Source organism: Gallus gallus, chromosome 7 (genome assembly GCF_016699485.2).
Source record: "Gallus gallus isolate bGalGal1 chromosome 7, bGalGal1.mat.broiler.GRCg7b, whole genome shotgun sequence".
Lineage (NCBI taxonomy): Eukaryota > Metazoa > Chordata > Aves > Galliformes > Phasianidae > Gallus > Gallus gallus.
Genome location: NC_052538.1, coordinates 28,123,907 through 28,139,484, shown reverse-complemented (window position 1 = coordinate 28,139,484; position 15,578 = coordinate 28,123,907). Strand labels below are relative to the sequence as shown.

General features: G+C 54.4%; 2 protein-coding genes across 2 annotated transcripts; both read right to left on the bottom strand.

The window, feature by feature from the left end:
* Positions 1-265: 265 nt before the first annotated feature.
* On the bottom strand, positions 266-3,364 carry EN1 (engrailed homeobox 1). The gene is made up of 2 exons (NM_001396998.1): positions 2,170-3,364; positions 266-1,115 (listed from the first exon to the last, which is right to left on the bottom strand). The coding sequence occupies exons 1-2, from the start codon at positions 2,855-2,857 to the stop codon at positions 799-801; spliced, it is 1,005 nt and encodes a 334-aa protein (NP_001383927.1). The 5' UTR covers positions 2,858-3,364; the 3' UTR covers positions 266-798.
* A 3,418-nt stretch (positions 3,365-6,782) lies between these two features.
* On the bottom strand, positions 6,783-9,722 carry LOC107053870 (translation initiation factor IF-2-like). The gene is made up of 2 exons (XM_015289943.4): positions 8,607-9,722; positions 6,783-6,872 (listed from the first exon to the last, which is right to left on the bottom strand). The coding sequence occupies exons 1-2, from the start codon at positions 9,276-9,278 to the stop codon at positions 6,822-6,824; spliced, it is 723 nt and encodes a 240-aa protein (XP_015145429.2). The 5' UTR covers positions 9,279-9,722; the 3' UTR covers positions 6,783-6,821.
* Between the last annotated feature and the right edge of the window lie 5,856 nt (positions 9,723-15,578).

Below are 15,578 nucleotides of genomic sequence, written 5' to 3'. Positions count from 1 at the left end.
CCCGAACAGAATTAAAAATAAAACAAAACGATAGAGAACGAAAATAATAAATTAAAAAGAAAGAAGAAAAAAGAAAAGAAAACCGGCGAAAGAAAAACATCGGAGCTCGGAGTGCTTTAAAACAAACAGAGGAGAGTCGCTTCAAAAATTCACTGCGCTGATCCACCAAAAAGCAAAAGGGATCGCAGCAGCGCTGTGCGTGCACAGATGTGTCCGTGCCACACACACACACGCGCCGAAAGAAGGAGCCGCGGCAGCCGCGTGCTGAGCACAGCCTACACTTTATTTCAGACTACAGATTTCTGAACATAATAAAATCTTTGGCTTGGAGCGGCCGTTCAGCCTCGCAGTCTGTGGATCAGATTTATTATTATTATTTTTTTTTTGTCTTTTTTTCCTCGGGAAAAAAAAAAATAAAATAAAAATAAAGAGAGAGAGAGAGGGGGGAGACAGAAATTCACACACACACACAAATAAGGATCGAACGGAAGAGCGGAGGCGGACACCGAAAACGAAGAGCGACGGACGTGGGGAGGAAAGGAAAGCAACAAACGAACAAAAGAGAGAGGGGGAGAGAAGGGGAGAGAGAAACCGTCCAGCAAATAGAGATCGCTACACATATTTCTTACCTGAAATTAAATATATACAGGGTCATATGTTTGGCTATATAGAGATTTTTTTTTTTTTTTTTTTTTTTTTGTAAGCGTTCATATTTTTTTTTTTTTCCTCTCGTTCGCAGTCCTTATACTATGGATAGACAATAGCTCTGTGTTCGTGGCACCTGTCGGCGCGGGGCCGTCACTCGCTCTCCTCTTTGTCCTGCACCGTGGTGGTGGAGTGGTTGTACAGTCCCTGGGCCATGAGGTGCAGCGCCAGCCCGTTCTTGATGCCCGTCGCCTTCTTGATCTTGGCCCGCTTGTTCTGGAACCAGATCTTGATCTGGGACTCGTTGAGGCTCAGCTCCTGGGCCAGGCTCTGCCGCCGCTGCTCCGTGATGTAGCGGTTCGCCTGGAACTCCGCCTTCAGCCGCTGCAGCTGCTCGGCCGTGAAGGCGGTGCGCGGCCGTTTGTCCTCCTTCTCCGTCTTCTTCTTCTTCAGCTTCCTGGTGCGGGGGCCTGCGGGCAGGGCAACACACACCGCTGCGCTGGGCCCCGCCGCCGCCCGCCCCGACGGAACGTGGCCCGACGGAGGGGACCCGGCCCGGGGAGAGCGGGCCCCGGAGGGACGAGGCCGCGGAACTCCCTCGCCCGCCGCCGCCTCCGAGGCCTCGCTGTAGGCCGGAGCCGCTCTCCCGACGCGGCCGTTCCCTTCCCCGCAGCGGGAGCGGTCTGATCCCGGCACCGCGCAGCGCTCGGAGCGCCCCGACCCGGCGCTGGGAGAGGCCCCGCGGACGGCTGCGGGCACACAAAGAGCGCGGCCGCGCCGAGCCGAGCGGCGGGGATCGGGGCACGGCGTGCGGATACCTCCCCGAACCCGGAGGAAGGGGAAGGAAGGAAGGAAGGGAAGGAAAGCTCGAGTGCACGGTCCCTGAGAGCCGGGAGCCGCGGCCTCTGACAGCTCGATCGCTCAATCCATCACCGCAGTCAATCAAATCGGCTTTTCCCGAGTTTGAAGGGGATGGAAGTGTCAATAACGGCGGCGGAGCGGCCCCGGCCCTATTGCACCGCATTGGGGATTGGGGGGGGTGGGGGAGGAGGGAAACTGGGGTGTCACTGGGGGTCACCTCCTCGCCCTCCCCTTAAAAATATATATATACAAACATATATATACATATACGCACATATATATATATTTGCAATTTAAAATAGCGACTGACGGTGGCAAAACGAAGCACTGCGGGCCCGGCTCCGGGGGGGACCCTCCTGGCTCGGCCCCTCCGGCAGCCGTTTGCAGCCCTTCTTCCTTCTCCTCGCCATAAAACAGCCCCCAGCGGCCCAACTACACGGGGCTGGGGCGGCCCTCCCGAAAAACGGCACTTTGCCCGGGGAAGAGGAACGCACTGCCGGGGCACCCCGCTCTCCGCACGGCCCCGGCGCCGCGCTGACACGAACGGGGCTCTCGGAGGAGGACCGGGACCGGGACCTTCCGCGCGCCGGGCTGAGAGCCACGGGAGGGGGGCACGGGGAAGAGGGGCACGGGGAAGGGCGGGGGGATCCGCGCTATCCTTACCCGAGGACGGCCGGTCGGAGTACCGCGTGCAGTACACCCAGGCGGGCCACACCAGCGGCTGCTGCGAGTCGGGCTTGAGCACGGCTCCTCCATTATTGGAGCCCATGAGGAGGATGGCGGGGCTGCCGTGCTCCCCGTACTTGGCCGCCGGAGTCTCGCCGCCGTCTCCCTGCGCCTTGGCCGCCCCCGCGGCCCCCGCGGCTCCCGCGGCCGTTCCGGGATTCGCTTTGGCGGCGGTGCCGGCGGGCGCGGAGCCGTCGGGAGCGCAGTTCGAGTCCGGGCAGAGGAGGGCGGAGGAGGGCGCGTGGGGCGGCCGGGCCAGCAGCGGGTTGACGTTCTCTCTACCTGCGCTCTGCGCTCCGTCCCGCTGTTCCCGGCCGCCTCCTCCTCCTCCTCCTCCTGCTCCCGTCGCAGCTCCGGTGGCGGCGGGCGGCTCCTTCTTGCAGCCGAAGTCCGGCCGGAGGATGTTGTCGATGAAGAAGTTGGTGGTGCGGGGCGGCGGCGGCGGCGGGGGGCGGCGGCGGGGCAGGGGCAGGGGGCAGGGCGCGGCGGGGGAGGCGGGCGCGGGGCTGGGGGACACCGGAGCGCTGTCGCCGTCGCTGCCGCCTCCGCCGCCGCCTCCGCCGTTCGCCGGCCCCGGCGGCGCCGCGTCCCGGTGGTGGCCGTGCCCCTCCGGCGGCTCTTCCATGCTCAGCCCCCGCCACGGAGAGAGACGGAGAGGAGATCGCCGCTTCGCCGTCCGCCGCTCGCTGTTCTCTTGCTGCTTTTTTTTTTTTTTTTCCTCTTTTTTCTCCTTTTGCCCCCCCCGCAGCCCCCACACACAGCCACTTTACGCCCACCCCGCTTTGGCGGTGGGTGGCGGGTTAAAAATTCTCAAAAAAAAAAAAAAAAAAAAGAAAAAAAAAGAAAAATTAAAAAAAAAAGAAGAAGAAGAAGAAGAAGGAAAAACGAGTCAAAAAAAAAAAAAAAAAACCCGAAAAAAAAAAAAAGCACCAAATCCACTTGTTGGGCCGGAGCGGAGCTGAGCTTTTTTTTTTTTTTTTTTTTTTTTTCCTCTCTCTCCCCCTCGCACGGATGGATCCAAAACCGGGAGACACTCGAGGGCTCCTCTCCCCTTATATATTTCCAACAGCAAAAAAAAAAAAAAAAAAAAAAAGGGAAAAAAAAAAAAAAACCCAAACCCGCGTGCAGCCGCACCGCGGCCCCCCCCGCGTCCGCCCCCCGCGGAACCCCTCAGCAGCCGCGCATGGCCCCGCGCTGCCGCCGCGCTCTGCCCGCGGCCCCGCAGCCCTTCCCCGGCGGTGTGCGCGGCTCTGCTTTCCCTTCGCCTTCTTTCTTGTTTTCCTTTTTTTTTTTTTTTTTTTTTAATAATTCCTCCTTCCCCCCCACCCCCCCTCCTCCCTTATTATTATTATTTGGTTTTGTATTTTTTTTTTTCTGGTCCCCCCCCCACCAAAATGTTTTTCGGGGGGGAGGGAAAAAAAAAAAAAAAAAAAAAAAAAGGCCAATCTCTGACAGCTCCGATCTTTGCAACAAACTCTCCCTAAAAAAATCCCTCGGCCACACTTTTTTTTCGCTCGCACCGGAAGCACGTGAGGCGGCCCCGCACGTGGGGGCGGCCAATGGTTCGCCGCCGCCGCCGCTGACACCCCGCTCCTCGCCCAATGGCCAAACCCGACGGGGCGCCGCGATAAATACCGCGTGGGGCCGGGCCGGGGCGGTGGTGGCGGCGCGACGGGGTGGGGGCCCGCCCGTGGGAGCCCCCTCCCCATTATAGAGCCCCCTCAGAGTGCCTGCGTTATAAAGCTGCATTATAGCGTCCCTAGTCTAGAACCCCCTCGGAGCATCTTCTTTAGAGCGTCCCCGTTATAGGGCCCCCTTAGAGCGTCCCCGTTATAGGGCCCCCTTAGAGTGTCCCCATTATAGAGCCCCTTTTCGGTGCCCCCATTATAGAACTCCATTATAGTACCCCGATTATAGAGCCCCTCCAGAGTGCCCCCATTATAGAGCGCCCTTAGAGTGGCCCCATTAAGGAGCCCCATTATAGCGCCCCCTTAGTCCTCCTCTATTACAGCGCCCCCCTCGCGGCGCCACCCTCATACATCCCATTATAGCGCCCCCCGTTATAGCGCCCCCACCGCCTGCAGCGCCCTCCCCGCTCCCCGGCCCTGGGAGGTCTGGGGCGCCCCCAGATCGTAAACCATTCCCCAAACAGTAAAGCCCGCACCCTTCGATTGTGTGTTTCCGTGTCGGGGGAAGGAGAGACGGAGAGGGCCTCGGGTTGAAACTTTTCGTTTTTCATTCCTTTAGAAAACAGTAATAATAATAATAATATTTAAAATATATATATATATAGCGATAAATCATGGGAAAGCAAAGGGCGAACCGGGAGCTGCCGCGCTGCCTCGCTCCACACTGAGCGGCATCGGTATTATTTTGGGGGGATGCAAAGCCGCCTACCCGGGGTCGGTCTGTGGGTTCGGGCTTCGAGAGCGGCCCTCCGCCCCGCGGTGCTCTGCTCTCAGCTCAGAGCCAACACCTCGGGGCTGCGGGACGGGAATTCGGGGTTTTGGAAGGGTGGGGAGACCGGTGCGTGGTTTATCAGCGTTTTGTGTTCCTAAAAACTAACGTGTAGGGAAAACAATAAGAATAATGCGTAACCCTAAGGCCGGGTTTGGTGTCCCTCGGCCTCCCGGGGCCGCAGCTGCTGCCCTCTCTCCGCTGCCACCCGACGGCCCCGAGGGGGCTCAGAGCGGTTCCCGGCGCCCCGCGGCCGCAGCTCCGTGCGGGGCTCCTGCGGGCACCTGCGGGAAGGGGCGGCCCCGAAAAGAGCCGATTTCCACCCCCCCCCCCCCCCCCAGAAAAAAAACAATGACGAGAGGAGGGGAGGCCGCATCACGTGCCGCCGCCCTTACGTCCTATATGTGCGATGCGGATGTGCCATAGGTATGTATGGACGTGGGGACGGACACCGGGGGGTGGCACACGGGACCGAAGGGCCCCCCGCGCTCCGCTCCCCCCGAAGCTCTCTCGGCTCTTTCCGTACCGCGGCACCTCCCGACTCGTCCGCCCCAACACCACCGCCCCAAAACGCCGCAGCGCACAACGTCCGCACTGCAATGAGCGCGACCCCCGTTCCCCCCCTTACCCCCCTCCCCCCCACCCGCCCGCATCCACAACACCGTATCATTTACTCGCCCGAAATTGGGTTTATTTATATTTAAGTTAGCAAAATTGAAATCTTTATCCCAAAAGCGAGCGTGGGTACTTAATTAAATTCTAATTAGGACACTATCAATATCCCATTTAGCCACGTAGCCTTTGTGAGCCGCGGTCCCTTTCAGAGCCGTAAATGGGGGCTCGCCGCCTTATCTCTCCTGCAAGAGACGCCTTGAGAAGGGCTGCAAAAGATAATTTATAGGTTTTAATTACTCTTCATTCCGCCTGATCAGCTTGGCGTTCATCACAGGACGGCGAATAAAACCTGGTCAAAAGCACTGTCACTATTCCCTGGCAAGACGCTTAATCAAAGTAAGCAGGGCCATATTACACGCTGCGAGCTTCTCGCCGTAATTTCCCAGCTGCTGATAAAGCCGGTTGAATAATGCCGCGGTCCTTCGGAGACACCATTTACAGAAATGACTTTATTGACGGCTTAACGTCGGTAATTCATTTTACCTTTCATGTATTGGGAGCCCGGATTTGTTACAGTAATAGGATGATAAATGTCCTGGCGGCCCTATAGCTTTTATTATTGAATACAATACACACACCCATCCTTAAATGTTCCAAAATTGGGTAACAAAAGGGAGAGAGAGAGAAATCGAAGCCTTTAACTATTTAATTTGCCTTCCCGAGCGCTGGGAGGGGGACGGGGGGGGAGGGGGGGGGAGAGACAGTGCCGTGTGTGTATGGAGGGATCGTTCCATCCGGAGCGCTCCTCTTCTGGAGCCGCTCTGGATTCAGAGCTTCGCTATAAATCGAGTGGGTTCGTGCGCGGAAGGGTGGGGGGATCGCCGGGATCAATGAGGAGGGGTTAAAGGGAAAGGCGAAGCGCATTTCCACGCTGGGTGTTTGTTGTTGGTTTGGTGTTTTGTTGTTTGTTTTTTTGCTTTTTTTCTTTTCTTTTTTTTTTTTTCCCGGCACCGAAATAGATAAATATTACAGCAGAGAGTTGTTGCAGCCATCGGGTTGGTATGTTTGCATCGGGAGGACGGAAGCTTAAAAAAAATAATAGTAATAATTATGATCAATAATCACGATAATTCCCCGTTAGGAAAAGTTCCCTCTCCGACTCGTGGCGATGGGAACACCGAAGGGGCGGAGGGGCCGCTCTGCAGTGTGGGCTCCGTCCCGCTGTGCGTTCCGGGGCCGCTGCCGTCGGGGTGCGGGAGGCGCCCGCACGGTGTCCGCAGCGCCTCCTCGGCGACAGGACGGTGCCAACGCTCCCATTTCGTTCGATTCATTTTCTTTCTCCTTTCCTTCTTTCCTTCCTTCTTTCCTTCTTTCCTTCTTTCTTTCCTTCTTTCCTTCTTTCCTTCTTTCCTTCTTTCTTTCCTTCTTTCCTTCTTTCTTTCCTTTCTTTCTTTCAATTTGTTCTTCTTTTCGAGGAAGGCCGGCGGGAGGACGAGGGATTCAATTCGAAATTGAAATCAAAATCCAAATCCAAATTCAAATCCTTTACATTTTTTTTTTTTGTTTTCCTAGGAAGGAGGAAGTATAGGAACGTGGTTAATATACGCTGTGGTAATCCTATTTCCAGGTCTAGATCAGATCTCATTGGGGCCTTTGCTGAAGGACATAAATGAGTTGTTCCAATACAATGGATTTCATCCTTCCTACAGGGACCGGCTGACCAGCGGTTTTGTTAAAAGTGAATGCGAATAGATTTCTGCTACAAGTGCAGCATTATTATTATGAGCTGTAAGGTCAGACCATACATTCCGGGTCCCCAAAGCCTATAGACCCTGGGAAATGCGCGGGATATACCACGTCATTGTACCTGACAGTCCCTTCAATAGAGTAATTCAATTATCGCTCGGGGATTCGGTCTTCATTGAAAGCAATAATAGCGGTGTAATTCGTTGGTAAATAGGTGGTGGAAGCGACCCCGCTCGAAACTTTTTTTCGGGGAGCGGGGTTCCATCTCCGGGATTCGCATTGCCCGTGCGGGGAGCGGGAGGGGGGTGCGGGTGGGCAGCTCCCACTGCCGAGGGCCGGAGAGGGGCAGCCCCGAGCGGGCGGCGCGGCCACCAATGCCCCGAGACGGAGCCGGGATCCGGCGGGGCCGCGTCCCCGTGTCCCTGTGTTCGGCTTCGGGACGGGGTCCGCCGGGAGCATCCCCGGCCGCAACGCAGCCCGGCTGGGAGCTGCAGGGCAAGATTTGGGTTGTTTATTTGTTTGTCATTGTCCTCTCCTCTTTCTTCAAAGGGGTTGGGGATGGAAATAGCCAGTGGAAGTTTGGGTGGAGGGGAGAGAAAAGTGTGATTCTGGTTCTTGGCCGTGTTGTTGGTTTGTTGCTTTTCTTACAAGGAAAAAAAAAAAAAAAGGAAAATAAAAAGAAAAAGAAAAAGGGGGAGGGGGCGGAGGAAATATAAAAAGGAACAAGAGGAAAAAGGAAAAAGGGAAACAGAAAAATAAAACGGAAAAAAAAAGAAAAAAAGAAAAGAAAAGGAAGAGGAAAAGGACAAAGCTTGAAAAGACGACGGGGGGGAAGAGTGTCAAAGAAAAAAAAAGGAAAAAATAATTAAAGAGAAAGGAGGAAAGAAAAAAGGAAACGGAGAAAAGAAAATAAATGAAAGGGGGAAAAAGGAGAGAAGAGAGGGAAGAGAGAAGGAAAGAGAAAGAAGATAAGAAAAGAAGAAAAAGAAGAAGAAAAGAAAAAAGAAAAAAAGAAAAGGAAAAGGAAAGAAAAGGAAAGAATAGAGAAGAAGAAAAGGAAAGAATAAAGAAGAAGAAAAGGAAAGAAAAGGAGAGAAAAGCAAAGAATAGAGAAGAAGAAAAGAAGAGAAAAAAGAAGAGAAAAGAAAGGTAGAGAAAGTAAAAGAAAGGAAGAGAAAAGAAAGGAAGAGAAAAGAAAGGAAGAGAAAAGAAAGGAAGAGAAAAGAAAGGAAGAGAAAAGAAAGGAAGAGAAAAGAAAAGAAAGGAAGAGAAAAGAAAAGAAAGGAAAAGAAAAGAAAGGAAAAGAAAAGAAAAGAAAAGAAAAGAAAAGAAAAGAAAAGAAAAGAAAAGAAAAGAAAAGAAAAGAAAAGAAAAGAAAAGAAAAGAAAAGAAAAGAAAAGAAAAGAAAAGAAAAGAAAAGAAAAGAAAAGAAAAGAAAAGAAAAGAGAGGAGTCAGGGCGAAGGAAATAAGGACAGAAAGGGCAGAGGAGAGCAGAGAGGCGCTCGCTGCGAAGCCCCTTCCTTAACCCCCCCCCCCGGCCGCCGCCCCCCCCTACCTCGCAGCACCCGGAGCGGCCCCGCAGAGCGGCTCCCGGGATCCCCGGAGCACAGCGGAGGAGCGCAGCGGATCCCGTGCCGGGCGCGCAGTCCCGGCGCCTTCCTGCCGCCCCGGCGCTCGGCTCTAAGTTACGGCGGACGTCTCCGAGAGCCGCTTTTCCCCTCTTTGGGTCGGGCACCGCCGTCCCCTCGCCGAGCGCGTTACGAACGGGGGCTGAAAGTTTGCGGCGCGGCTTCGGCGCGCGTCTTCCTCTCACCCTTCCCCAGCGACAGCCTCGCACCCGCGGCCGTCTTCCACCGCGTTTTCCGCGTCCTCCCGCTCTCTCCCTCCCCGGCTCTCCGCTCTCGCGTCCGCTCGGGGGGAAGGAAGGCTGCGGGGATACTTTCGCAAAGGGCCGACGCCTGCCGCCTCCCGGCCTCCGCCCTCCCCGCCGCTCTCCGGGACGGGGCCCCGCGGGCGGGGGCACCTCGAGGCTGGGAGCGGCCCCGGGCTCTTCTCCCACCGTAGGGGCGCACGCGGGACCGCGACCCGCGGGGCTGCGCGGGGCTCCCTGCCACCGGCGTGGGAAGTTTGCCCGAGTCGCGCCGTCATCGGAAGATGCTCCCCGCTGCCTCCGTGCCCCGGGTGCTGCCTTAGGGGCTCCGTGCCCCGGGGGTGGGAGACGACCCATCCGTAATAGACTATTTTTTTTTTTACCCTTTCGGGCCTGAGTGCGAGCATTTCTCCCCTTTCAACGCCCAGAGGAGAGACCGGCCCCGCGTCCCCGCTGTCCCCTCTGCCACCCCCCTCTGCCGGGCGCTGGGACCCGGGGGGGCGGCCCGGGCCGGGCCCGGGCACCGGGGAAGTTGGAGTCGGGGAGAGAGGAAGGCGGGGGGAGAGCGATCCTTTGTGTTTGTGTCCTCCTTTGTTCCGGAATTAACTTGACCGGTTGGGCTGGGAGGCAGCGGCACCATTTCGATGTGAGGGCGCGGGGGAGAGGGGGGCTCTTTTGATCCTCGTCGAGGGAATCGCGGCGGGAGGGGCTGCGGGAGGGGCAGCACCGCTGTCTCTCCGCGGCGGCTCGCAGCGAAATTTCGTTGCAGGCGCAATTTCTGCCTCGCACGGGAACTTTCGGCGCTAATTGGCCGCGCCGCTCCCCGAGCAGGTCCCGCTCCTCTCCGCTCGGCCGTTCCCAGGGAGAGAAAACAGCGTGCGTGGGGCTAAAAGGCAGCGAGACAAAATAATCAGCGTTAAAAGTACGCCCTGCTTTGAGGGGAGGGGGGTCGGAGGAGGAGGGGGGCAGGGAGAGGGGCAGAGAGGAGAGCGAAATAAGTCTATCGCCTGGAGAAATGATGCAATGTTACTGCTGCCCAGTGGCAGTAACCGGAATTGGGTCATTTTCGGGACAAACGCCGGCAAAATTCGAGTCACGTCCACTTTTGATATAAGGATGTGTCCTCTTTAAAAATTGTTATGCAAAAGACTCCCGGACGTGATCTTCTGGCGATAAAAAGCAGCGAGCCAAATAGTGCAGCCCGAGTCAATAATGGATGAACAGATTAAGAAACCTTTCTCCCAGGCAATTATTTCAGCAATTGAAAAGCTTGCTCTCTCTCCAAATTTCGAAAATAATAATAACAATAAGAGCAAAAGTAAATAAAGCCGAGCACGAGTGCGGTGGGCTCTTTGCCCCCTCGCTCGGGTTTATTTCCAGCCAGGGGGAGGATAGCCGAGGAGGTAATTGAGAGCAGCGGCAGCCCGAAATCACGGCGGTTCATTACGATCGCGGCCCTAAATAGGCGGATCGGGGGGAGCACGGCCTGCCTGCGTTTGTTTCTCCTTAATGCCCCGGGTACATTCAGTCTCCTGCTCTGTAACCCCAACAAAAGGTGATGGAAAACGCACCGAGGGGGGGATCGGTGGGGGAGGGAATGGATGGGGGCATCGGGGATCCGAAGGGGAAATCCCAGGGCCGGGGCGTGCAGACGGCGGCTCCGCGGGGCTGCGGGGCTCCTGTGGCTGCATAGGGCAGAGCAGAGAGGGGGATGTGGAATCCCGAGCCCCCGGTACAGCCCCGAGCCCCTGGGAGAGCTGCTCCCGGGCCGTGGCTTTGCCCCCCCGGCAGGAAGACGGGGGGTTCCCGCAGCCATCCTGCTCAGCCTTGTTTTGGCCGGTGGTGGCAACCGCTGACAGTTCGGTTCTGTCGCCAAAGCAGGGAGCAGATCGAAGGGGAAGGAATTGAACTTTCCGGAGACAGCTGGAGGAGAGCAGAGCCTCCGTCCTCTTCAGCAGAGGTGCCACCAGGTCTGGAGCGAGGAACTGGACTTTGGAGCCGTTGGGCTGCATGGGGAAATGGAAATTATAGAATCGTAGAATATCTCAAGTTGGAAAGGGCCCATAAGGATCATGGTTAGGGAACAATGGCTCCTTATGGTGCAGGAGGGAAGAGGTATGGCAGGAGCCAGCCCCGGCTGAGCTGCTCAGCTCAGAGCCCTCTCCAGGACATGCCACAGTATAATGGAACCCTCTCTGGCATGGCACTTCACCTGCACGCCCAGCCCTGCAGCCAAATCCCACATCCCTCTCCAGACAGCAGCCTCACATTCCTGAGTTAGACAAATGATGAAAAAGTTCCAGTTCCCGTCTAATGAAAGGCCTCCATCTCCCTTCCCCCAGAGGTTTCCGATGCACATATAATTAGCTCTCAATATTTCATGAATATGGGGTTTTACTAATTCCTTTTCACTCTGGAGATTTTGCATTCACTCTGTCATTTTGCAGAAAGCTGTGGCTGTGGGAAGGGTGGGTTTGGGGTGGGCTCTTCTATGTGGATGCCCAACATTGGCTGCCCCAGGCCTCAGCCCAGACAGGTGGGGAGACAGATCCCAAGTGAGGGATGGCAGCTTATTGTTATTATTATTATTCTTAGCCAAAAATCGAATGTGCAGCGGGGTCTCAGTTCTTCGGGGGAGGTATTTCTTTGGATGCAGAGTGTTTTAGGAGCAGGTCTTTCCTTCTGGGTTGCAGCACGTTTGGGAGGGAGATCGGTACTTTCTGAGCCAGGAGGTGGAAGTGGAGCAGTATGTCATTAAGGAATGTTCCACTCAACCTTGGCATCTGTTGCAATCTTGGACGATAACAGATCCGAATCAGTACTCAGTAATACACACAAGGACAGCTGTAGGCTTTGTGCAACGGAGGGCAAAGCCGCCCCTGCGTCATCTTTGGGTTTGGTTCATCCATCTCATTGGAAAGCAGTTCTGCAAAAGTTTCCACGTTCGTAGTTAGCATGGAAAGAAATGGGAGCCCCATCTCCCTTCCCAGTGCCTGGGACCTCATAACGTGGGCACTGCGGGTGCTCCCAGCGTGAAGCCATAGAGCCATCCTTTCCTTTTCCATTCCTCTGCTACAGCTGCTCTGGTTGTATGGCAACAGCCGTCCTTCTTCTGGTGGTGCCACAGCACTGTGCCTTTCTCTTGTCCTGCTCCATACAAACCCCTGTGCCTCTGTGCCATGGTGGAACAATAGCTCCGTTTCCTGCAGACTTTGGTCCTTCTGTTCAAACAGATGCAGACTAATGCACTTTTCACCACATTGCCTCCGAGCTCAGCACTGGTATTTGTAATGCAGTGGAGGAGTCACTGTGAAGGAACCCCCCCAACCAAAAGCAGCTCGTTAAAAACCCCATTATCTCCATAACTTACTATTAATTTCAGTGCCTGCCTTATGTTTTTTAAGAAGGACAACAAATCCTGTGACAGGCGATGCTCAGAAGCACCGAGATTGGTGAGCAAAGGTTTTATTTGCCACACATTTTAGCTGGATGCTACAGAGGCTTTGCAGTTTGCAGTACGCGCTGTCGCTGCATGTGGTCCATTGAAGAACAGCTTTGTTCCCAGGCATTAAACTGTGAGTCACTGGCTGTGTGCCTTGCTTATTTCTTAACAACAGCTTTACACTTCTCCGGGCCTTTTCTGCCCTTTCCTACCTTCCGTTGTTTACTGGAAGTCTTGAGGAGCTGGTGAAAGGGAGAGGAGTGACTGAGGGCATGCAGGATCGGGGCTTGAGGGTGTTTTGCAGAGCTATGAGCCACGCTCAGTGGGATTTTGCATCGGGATCAGCTGCTCACTCCCATCACTGTGCCTTGGGTGTGCCACATCGGGACCATGCTGTGCTCGGGTGCAGCTGACAGCACAGGTAGCAAAACCCCACAGAGGTGGTACATTTTAGGGTGGTACGCCAAGACTGCGTGGCTTTCCAGGGTCCTACAGGCAGCACAGAGCCATGGGATGGTTTGAGTTGGAAGGGACCTTTAGAAGCCATCCCGTCCAACTCCCCTGCAACGAACAGGGACACCTACAGCCGGATCAGGGAGCTCAGAACTCAGCATCTCAGCGGCAGCACCCGGCCCCCTCCCGGCCTTCCTCACACCGCTGCACTCCAAATGCTGCGTTCCAAACGATGTGTCCCAAATGCTGGCTTCCAGAGCCATCTCGTGGCTCTCGGCCGTCAGCACAGCCGAGCTGCTGCACGCCGATGGTGCCTTCCGGCGGCTTCACAACCTGCCTGCCCAGCTCACCCTTCATTTTCACACCTCCACGTGGGTTTTCGGCCTCGTGGGACTCCTCTCTAGCAAAGCCCATCGGTGGGTGAAAGAAGGTCCTTTTGGGAATGGGTGGTGTGGGGGATATGGCAGAGATGGGACCGTGTGGCTGTGCAGGTCCCATCCGTCCCCACGATTGCTGCACAGTGCCGAAGCAGTGATCCCTGCCTGCTGGGAAGAGGACACGGCTGGATGTTTAAAATCTTTATATCCCTACTGTGTTAGGCTTCATCTGGCGGGTGGCCCCTCTTCCCCTGAAGGGCAAAGGCAGCAGCTATGGCCGTGCTGCTTGATCCCACACACTGCTTGTTCCTATTTAGCTGGAGATTCCCTTTCCATTGCACAAATTAAGCCTCAGAGACACGGGGTGATATTTTAATGTGTATCCCACAGCCCCACAGACCCTTGCTGGGTCCAAGCCATATACGCAATCTACACTTTCCCACTGGTGTATAATTTTCTTGGCACTTTCCTTGCAACAGGTGGGCTGTGATGTAGAGCAGCACAATGTGACCACTTCACTCTTGCCTAAGAAGAAAGATTTACTGCAGAAGACATATTATTTGCAGTTTTATGGAGATTTCTTATCTAAAGCCATCTAACACCCTGTGGCGGGGGTCCACAACTTTGAGAAAGCCTCAGAACGTCCAAACAAATGTTTCCAAACAGGAAAGGAGCCAAGTTACCATGTCTGCACGCAAAATTGGGACGCTGAGATGGGAAATGTAGCTGAGATCACATGGAACTATAACCCCATTTCGCCTGTCCGGGGTCCAAAGAACCTTACGTAATGCAACCAGCCCTGGAGAGAGATGAAAAATGACTTCCCAGGTGCCCTGGACAATGTGTTGGCTGGGCGGGCTCAGACAGCTCACTGTACTCTGTCCTCAGGCCAATCATCGGTATCTCCATCCAAGGGGTGCTCAGGCTCATCAGAGGGGAGGTTCAGGTTAGATATTAGGAAACATTTCTTCTCAGAACGAGTGTTGAGGCACTGGCACAGGCTGCCCAGAGAGGTGGTGGAGTCACCGTCCCTGGAGGTGTTCAAGGACCATGGAGATGTGGCACAGAGGGATGTGGTCAGTGGGTATGGTGGGGGTGGGTTGGTGATCAGATTAGATGACCCCGGAGATCTCTTCCAACCTTAATGATTCTATGATTCTATGATGGGCAGCTATGGATTTTATCTTGAGGGGGTGATACAGACTCAAGGCATCACAAAGAGGGGATGAGTGGCCTGCAGGAACATGGGTGAGCTGTTCCCTGTCTTGTTGCTCAGAGCAGTTTTCCTTCATGCTCTGCAGTTGGTTGCAGTTGGGTTCAAGGTTCAAGCCTGTACTACAACACAGTGAGCACATCCTGAGTTACAACCACTAAGCAGCAAGGAAACACCAGTAAATCTTAATGTGGAGGCTGATAAAGTGTAAAACACAACATAAAATATGATGCATGGGTTGGTATGGAGCCTGCGAGCCTCTGATCTGTTCCCATGGGGGCAAATTCTGGCTGAGTTCTGCTGAGGGAGCTCACAGCAGGCCAGCTGCCATCACAGGACCTAGAGCTGCCCTCGTGGCTCTTATCTCAATAATTCCTTGTTATTAATAACTTTTATAGTCGATACGTGGGACTGAATGGTGTGTGCTTTTTCAGTGGGGATGAACCATTCTATCACGTAAAGCCTCGCCTAAGAGATGCTGCGAGATGAATCATTTAGGTTGATTGAGGGCTGTGTAAGTGATATATTAAAGATGTGCCAAGCAACATTCCTTGATGGGGAAAATTATGTGTTTTCTGGCAGATTCATAAGCTGAGGAATTCATCTGTGGGTTGTTAAGGAGATTATTGTCTGGTATGTGTGTGTATGCATGGGAACAGCAATACTAGTCAGGCCAGTTTACTAAATAGGCAAAATAATCTGGGTTTGCTAAAAAGGAACTGTCATTCCAGGGTGATGCCAGGTACAATTCTGGCTCATCACATCTAACTGATCCTTTCTGTAACTCTTATACCAAGGAGACGTTTGGTCCATGGACATCAGAGATGGGAACAAGGTGGGACACAGACAGCAGAGCTTGCTGTGAATGTGGTTTCTCCTCTATCTATATTTTTAAAGCTTTTTTTTTTGTTCTTTCCAATTTGCTGGAAATTGAGTGCCCTTTCCACAGCACCCCCATAGTGTTTCCCTTCAGATGAGTGTTGTCCTGCTCACACCTCTTTTCTGCACAGACTGAGTATGAGCTCTGTTTCAATTTCCATTTAGTTCACCAGGTCACATTTAGAAACGTTTCCATTTCCACACATCTGTATCTCTGAGAGCACTCTCGGAGAGTGCTTTTCTCCCCAGATAGAAGAGAGCCAATAGTTAATGCCATTAACCACGTGTCATGG

Bases quoted from the DNA above. Each gene is read 5' to 3' on its own strand.
- EN1 (NM_001396998.1), bottom strand. From the start codon at position 2,857: ATGGAAGAGCCGCCGGAGGGGCACGGCCACCACCGGGACGCGGCGCCG. The intron at 1,116-2,169 runs GTAAGGATAGCG...CCCTGCCCGCAG, and splicing joins CTCCGACCGGCCGTCCTCGG to GCCCCCGCACCAGGAAGCTG.
- LOC107053870 (XM_015289943.4), bottom strand. From the start codon at position 9,278: ATGGGTCGTCTCCCACCCCCGGGGCACGGAGCCCCTAAGGCAGCACCC. The intron at 6,873-8,606 runs GTAGGGGGGGGC...CCTCCTTCCTAG, and splicing joins GCCGCTCCGGGTGCTGCGAG to GAAAACAAAAAAAAAAAATG.